Source organism: Rhopalosiphum maidis, chromosome 4, assembly GCF_003676215.2.
Source record: "Rhopalosiphum maidis isolate BTI-1 chromosome 4, ASM367621v3, whole genome shotgun sequence".
Taxonomy (NCBI): domain Eukaryota; kingdom Metazoa; phylum Arthropoda; class Insecta; order Hemiptera; family Aphididae; genus Rhopalosiphum; species Rhopalosiphum maidis.
In genome coordinates, this window is record NC_040880.1 from 27,633,655 (window position 1) to 27,641,983 (window position 8,329).

The following is an 8,329-nucleotide window of genomic DNA, read 5'->3' on the forward strand; positions in this document are numbered from 1 at the left end:
ATACATATATAGACTTCTTAAAGTATTTTCATTTAATATCTAAGGTAAATTGAAATTTTGATCAAAATTTACTTGAAAAAAATAATAATATGCAATAAACATTTTATTGCACAGTTTAAATTCTGCGAAAATTTTTTCAAATAATTTACAACTGTAAAATATAATGAAAAATATATATTTTAGCGTTGGTTTTTATTTAATGAAAATTTAACATAAATTCGGAAATTTAAAAACTCGAAATTATACAATCGCCATACACGGGTTGAATTTACTTTAAAGAATGGATTGATTAATTGGAGTGCTAAATGTAACAATATCGTTATTTAATCAATAATGTTTTGAAAAAAATGATTGGTTTTGTAAAACTTAATTTACATTCGTTTTTATTGATATACACTGCTATGAAAAGTTATTAGAAAAACTCAAATATTTATAAAAAATGTTCCACTAACATTAAAGATATTAGAATTATCTTCTTTTTTTATTATATGCACGTCAATTAAAAAATGTAAATTAAATAAGTTTTACTTTTTTTTGGTACAAAATGACAAAAGGTGATAAATTATTATTATTTTTTTTGCATACGTAATTTTATATAAGATGTATACAATTACATTTTAATGAAATTGTCTATGGCTAAGTACCTACAGATGACAGGTGTAAAGATCCTTGCTCAACTACTCATTATTATTAAATATAATTAAGCATATTTTTAACCCTATTAATAAAGTTGATCGTAGTCTCCATAAAATGATGTATTCAAGAAGTTTTTTTTATTATCAACTTCGTTGTGCATTACTCTTAATCGAACCTGGGCTTGCCTCAAGTTAACGACATAACTGTTTCCATTTAAATTTCCCATGGGGAATAAAGTTTCAGCTTTGACATTGGCGAATTGTTAAATTTTTATTTTTTTAAATATGGATATAATCAGAATTTTTAAAGACAACAGTATTCAAACACATGTATTTGTATATTAATAAATTATGTATCAAATGAGAACATTAAAAAATAAAATAAATTCTGGAAAAATAAAATCTATATTTTGTTTAATTTTAGGAAAGAATAAACAAAATCTATTATTGTTTATATGAATAGCAATATGAAATAAAAGTTATTCATAATATTCTTTGTTAAAATTTAGTAAATAAATTTATTTTAATAAGGAGTTTAGTTTTTTGTTTTTCGATTAGGCAACCATGAGTCATGACATACAAATAGGGGTATATTGTTATTTTAATATAATTTTGTGTATTAAACAGTTTTTTGAATGAGAATCATTAAAAAATGTTCTTGCTTCTATTTACTTCAGTTAAAAAGTAAAAAATATTTTGAAAGCAGTATGTCAATATATAAGAAAAATTTATATTTTATAATTGAATAGTTTGTAGTTGTACATTTAAAAATTATAATATATTTTTTTAAATTTTTATTAATTGACATTTAAAAAAAATTAAAATTATTTTTCTGGACATTTTCGGTTAAACACTTATAATACTTTAAGGTAGGTAGATAAGTATTGGTTAAATGATTGGAAAATGTCTGATGATTTTAGTGTTGTTAACACTTGCTAGTAGGTATCTCTACATAATTTATTATACAAAATAATTAGATGCTTTTTAGCTACCAAAAAAACTAATTTAAAACGAATTAATATTCAGGTTTAAGTCTTAAATTAAAACGAAAGCTTATTCTCAACAGAATAATACCTACAAGATGGATTTTTCAAACATCTATTTCTTTTTCTTTTTAATGAAATATCTAATAAGAGTGTAATATACTATTATAGTCCTTTCTCGAGATGATAATATTTCAGGTTAAGTTTATTACACTAAATTTGAATTTTTGTTATTTTTGCAGAATTTTCTCTCACAAGAAAAAACAGATAAAATACAAAGCAAAAAAATTATATTTTAAAAATATTCTAGTCATCAGATATTGTTTAATACACAGCAATATTCAGTATTTCATATCTTACAAATATAAAAATCATATTTTAAATAGTTTGTGGGATAAATCATATAATTTAGACTATTTAGAGTAAGTGTAATATTATTTACTATCATTTTTATGCACATAATAAAAAGGAGGACTTTGGTGTCGATGTTTTTTTAGGTCGAAAAAAAAAATTAAAAAGAGATAAAATACTAGAAAGAAAGAATACTATTTTTATACCATATTTACATAAATAGTTAACGAAATACTGAGTGACGTTTTTTTATTGCAAATAATTTTTTATTTTTAAATTCGATTTAGTATGTTTTTTGTGATATTAAAATTATTTCATTTGAAATAAAAATCTGATATTTTTTGATTAGGTATCAAAGTGGAGGAAGCAAACATTGCTGAAATGAATAGATGAACTCTTATTACAATTTTTTTTTATTAAATCTTATTTCATTATAACATTTTTTAGTCATACAAACATTCTTCGAACGTAATATAAAGAAATGTCAACACTCAACATATTAATATATTCACTTGACAAAAACCTGCTGTGTTTATATTTATTTGATATACAAATTTATCATTATTTATGTTAAATCTCATTAATACAAAATGATTACATTTTTAATGACATACTTACGTCATTAATATCAATATTCTATTAAATTAAAAGGTGTAAGTATATTAAATAAAAATTGATTTTATTAATATCGATAAATCACATTTAAATAATTTTATTATTATTAAATCATTATACACTTTAATATTACTTCGTGTTATGTATTTCAGTGTTTAACTTCATTGATAACTTTCTAATTAAGTTCGTAGTTATTATTGTGTTATTGTAAAATAATTTTAATTATAATAGTTATTATTATTTATTATTTATATTTATTTAAGAAAAATATGTATATTGTGATATTTAGTTTCTAAATATACAATTAAATAACATGGGTAAAAATAAAATTTAAAAATACTAACGTTTCATTTGAGGCTTTAATTTTGATTTTTGCATGATAAAATTTTTTTTATGCTTAGATTTTAATAGTTCAAGAATATTATAAGTATTTTGAAATACTTACAAAATCCTGTATTATTTTATGGGAGTACATAGAGTAGATTATTCATCGTTAATTTTTTTGAATATTTTATGTAGGTATAGTATTATATTATTATTTTATGATTATTAGATAGATTCAGAATATGTTGTGAATAGTCCATTATTAATAATTAATATGTTATGAATATATAAGCTTAAAACTATTGATAATATATTCATGGCATGATTATAAGATGTACCTACTCATGTAAGGTGGTTTTGGATTACTTATGTTAGAAAATTGGTCGAAAGTTGATAGTTTAATAATGATTTTAAAATGCTATAATATTGTGCTTTGTGCTGTTATTATTATCCAGACTAACATTCGTTCCACACTGTATCATGGATGTCTTAGGAAAGTTGGGTATATTATAATCATATTTGTTTTGGAATATTAATATAGTTTAACGTTTACGCTATTCATAATTCATAAAAGAAACAATAAGTTATTAACAAAGAAAATCAACAACATGACGTGTAATTAATCAATTTTGATAAAATTGTCTATCAATTTTAATTCGATTTGTTAAAATATAGACCTGTTTAAACTATTTTCCTTAATATTATTTGTACGAAATATTTAATTGTATAATCAGATAAAATTTAACAAGGTCTTTTAACAAACACAGAATTAAAATATTGTAGGTTAAATTTTTATTTTTTTTTATTGAAACGATTATATGAAAATCTACAAAATGGTTTCAATTGATGAATATTATACGGTCTAATAGTCTAATTAAGAATACAAATCTAATAGATAAACGTTAGTATCTAATTATTCCTTCACATTAAATAATTGACCTCTGTGAAATTAAAATACAAAATTATTTTCGGTACTCGTATTTTTAGCCATCGAACAATTATAAAATCGATTATATTTATAGCGAGTTTAAGGGTTGGTTTAATTGAATTGTACTCCTCTTAATTCAGATTTAATGATGAGAAATAATTTATTGGTTTGTTTAATTTTAAGCCCTTCAGTGCATAACAGTTATACTATTGAGTCACACATTTTGTTTTTAAATAATTGTTTTAAAAATGATTTTACCTGTAAATTTATAATTTTAATTAGTTATATGATGTTTAAGCAGGTAATTTAGTTAATACGGAGTGCGCGTGTTTGTTTTTAATTTTACACATTATTAACGCTGATAACTGGATGGGTGTTACGAACTAACAAACGAAAGATCATTAAATTGGTGTTGTAATTTAAATGATCATGAAATTAATGGCTCCAAAATTTGACGAAATAAATTTATGCATATTAAACAATTCTCAAATAAATAGATTAGTAGAGTTCTCGTATTAATTTTCTATATAAATTATTATTATTGGTTTAAGATTTTTACTCAACTATATTAAAATAAAACACAGTATATAGTGTTCATATTAATCGGTGTATTTTAATATTATTTCATATTTTGAAATAAAAATATCACTTGGACTTAGACCAATGTGTTAGTGTTGTTTGACTGGAGATATACTATTAAAACTTAAGTTTGAATAGCGAGTTCATTAAATTTACTTACAGGAGGATAATGATTTTAATTTTGTACTTGTAAAACTAATCGTGTAACGAAGCGACGAGTTTGTACCTTGAATTAAAACAAATTTTAACTTATTGGAAATGTCAGGGTTCAATTAGTTGTTATAATAAATAATTTTTAATTATTGATCACTAACATTTTATTGATTTATTCAAAAATAAATAAAAACATTTTTTATTAATCATGTTTAAAATCAAGAACTTCTCTGAAATTATAATTTTGATTTAATGCCTGTTTAGATCACTTCTAAAAAAAATCCATTGGATTTTAGAATTTGCGTTTAATATAAAACATTTATAACTATATTTTGTTGAATGTTCTAAATGCTCGAATCATATGAATTTTTTTTTTAGTTTCAGTCGAATTAATTATGTTTGATAAATAATAATATAATAGTGTATTAACAATACATTTTTATGATTTTATAACTTTCTAAGGTTAAAACTTAATTTATAGATTGCAAGTCATGCATTAAGATTAGATTACTATAATAGACTTTAAGATGTTGGATGAAAAATTCTACCATAGTATAAAGTGTAATTAGTTTATAGTATTCATATTTCATACACTATTTAAAATCGATTTATAAAATATAATAAAAACTAAGACACTTTCCTCTTTGAATATTAAATAGTAAATATTATAGTTTATTAATTAAATTGAATTAAAATAAACATACTTAAATGTTTTAATTTTTTTTTAGCAATTGATTTTGGATTACCTAAGGATAACTTTATACAGCAGTAAAAATACTTAGAACAGTATAACTGATATTTTAGTTCTATTTGAACTATTTATAGGCAATTGATACATTTTTTTCTAAAGTTCGATGCACACAAAAACACTATCAGCAATGGTCACGGAACTAAAATTTTCAATTTCTAATATTTTTTCATTCGATAGTACAATATATCGCGTACGTGATTATCACTTGAGGCTGTTATTTTATATGACATATGAAGGTTGGAAAGACTCTAAGTCTTTACCCCAAAAAACAAACTACCACTTCCCATACCATACCTAACATCTGTATCATAATCCATTCACACGCTGACATAACGCGGCTCGCGTACGATCTTCTATTTTACATTCAATCTCATCGTTTATATCCTCCATTAGCCACCTTAAACATTCAGTCAGGATTATAAACGCGTTGGGCGCCTATAATACATTTATGCAATTTCTCACTGAACCTCAATCAGTCATCCGCTGACACTCCCTTTTTGCTCTCGAGATTTCTAGAAAAATTTAAATAAATTGTTATTATACTAGGTTATTATTTTTGCCGTGAAATATCACACTAAGTTGGGTACTTAAATTATTGAAAAAATGTTTATGCAATTCAAAGTTATGACTAAACTATACGAATTTATATGCTCAGAGATAGCGAAACATTTCAATTGAAGGTATGCTTTTTAATTTAAATATTAGGTAAAAGGTACCTTTAAATCAGGGACTACCAAAAAATATGTTTATTGAAACCACCGAAAATTTCAAGTGTTTAATTAAAACCAAATTTGATTTTTACTCGTTAATTTTGATATTTTTCTTATTCTGACTGTTTTGTCAATTTCATTCGCCGTATTATATTGATTTTATCAGCCAGAGAAATGCAATGCGACATTTGGAGCATATACCTTGTACCTAATAATATTACGCGCGTTGCAGTTACAAAAAAAAAAAAGTTTTTAAAAAGTTTGATTATTATTTAATATTTAAGAAAATGATCACTTATCTGTATTCATTTTGAGGGATTTAACAATATTTTAATTTTTAAGTGAATTACCTACATGAAATATTAACATTTAAAAATGCTGAACACTCGCTTTGAATATTAATATATTGTATAAGCTCAATTAAAGAAGAACTCAGATAGCGTTCTTATTAAAGCTAACAATGCAAAGTTAGAACTAGAACTTTGGAATGAACATTTTGCGTGTTGTTATTTTCAAGGCATAGACGTCATTATGTGTGAGTGTGTGACAGCCACTTAATATGTATGACACATAGGAAAATATTTTCAGGTAGGTACTTTCTATTATTTTTGATTATTCGAAGTGAATGAAAAAGTGTTGCGATCGAATAATAGTGGCGTTGTACATATATCTTAAAATATAGACTTAATTTTAATTTTTCAGGTTAGTTTAGAAAAGTACTCTTTACAGAGACTCAAAATCTAGTAACGTAACGAGAAAATAATATTTAAACAGTTTTTATCCCTATATAATTGTTCCTAGAATACAAAATATTGATTATAAAATTGTGTTATTACGTCTTGAATATTTTCACTAATGTTTCCTGTGAAACGGAATCACAAAGTATGAACGATCCATAAATTTAATTTTGAAGTTCTTAACTAGATATTCATATACTTAGCAGTTATATATTTCTAGATAGCATGAACACTGAACAGCGAATAACTGATGCCTATACTCGTATTTATGTTATACATGTATAGTATGTATTACACTGTATAGTCTGCGGGATCAGTTATATCGATAATTTTTTTCAATAAGTATTATTAAATTCAATATGCTTAGTGAATTAATGCTTATAAGGTTACCTATAGTTTAGAGAAAATATTAAAAAATCATTGATAATTTAATACATTTTGTTGTGATTTCTTATAATCGAACTCAAATAAGAGTTCTCTTGTACAAAAGAACTTGTGTTTTTATTCTTTCTACATATCTAACCATGGTTTTTTTCAATACTTATTAATAATATAAGATACTAGAAGAAACCAAACACACAGTAAATACCTACACGACCTAAATGTACTGGTGACATTATGATATTCATTTGCAAACACACATTTCTTCATCAAAATAAATAATAATATATGAATTATTTAGATTGTATTCTCATTTATCTATTTTCTAAGAATTGAAGGTGAAAGTCGAGTATAACTATTAAGACAAAACAACTAAATTGGACGTAGTATGTAGGCTCTGTATCTATAGCACTTTATTATAATTCGTATGCACTAATAATGAATTAACATTGCAGAATATAAATCAAGATAATATAAACCGTGTTCGAGGCGAGGCGTGGATTATTGAGATTATTCTGGAAATCTAGTCATAAAAAAAAAAAAATACATATTACGGGAAAACTATTGAATGCAGACAGTAAAAAATTATTCAGAATGCATGTACCTATACCCGAATACTTGTTGCACTAAAATTCGTTTTCAATACCGGAACAAGTATATTTTGATTAAAAACCGGCTGTCAAAAAATACCGGCAAGACGAGAACGTCAAGATCAACAACACCATCGAAACCGTTCGCGGAGCACTCACCGTAAGAGTTGTCGCCACCGCCGTCCTCGTTCGTATGTTCCCGTTGTCGTTCCGCGTTGACTGTCTCCGACGACAGCATCATCGCGGCGGCCGACAGCAGCCATATTGTCGTCGGTATCATCCGGGAAGGTCGACAGTGCAACGTCCGGACCTCGCGATTGATATCGTTATTATTATCGTGGTGTGGACCGCGTCCGCGTGTCGGCCGATTAATAAAATATAACGCAATGTATGCACACTATGGTGATAGTAAAATTGTCCGGACGAGCGTCGCAACTGCCGTCTCGTTTGCACGCGGCGCGGCGAAAGCAACTCGCGTGTATACGTATACGTCAGCGTTTTTTTTTTCTCTCTCATATGGAATTGCGTTCCGTTTGCAGTTTTTTGTTTTGCTGTCGGGTTTTCATTATTATTATTATTTTTTATTTTACAC

The 8,329-nt window shown here is 25.2% G+C and overlaps 2 protein-coding genes across 2 annotated transcripts in view; one reads left to right on the top strand and one right to left on the bottom strand.

Moving 5' to 3' along the window:
• LOC113552047 (dynein heavy chain 7, axonemal-like) overlaps positions 1-1,890 on the top strand; it is a 25,425-nt gene extending 23,535 nt beyond the window's left edge. The window contains exon 47 of the mRNA XM_026954715.1: positions 1,861-1,890. The gene's annotated coding sequence lies outside the window, so the exon portion shown is untranslated. The remainder of the gene's footprint in view (positions 1-1,860) is intronic.
• The window catches only part of LOC113552057, a 10,519-nt gene extending 2,516 nt beyond the window's left edge, over positions 1-8,003 (bottom strand). The window contains exon 1 of the mRNA XM_026954726.1: positions 7,897-8,003. Within this exon, the coding sequence (XP_026810527.1) occupies positions 7,897-7,978 (82 nt within the window). The 5' untranslated portion in view covers positions 7,979-8,003. The remainder of the gene's footprint in view (positions 1-7,896) is intronic.
• Between the last annotated feature and the right edge of the window lie 326 nt (positions 8,004-8,329).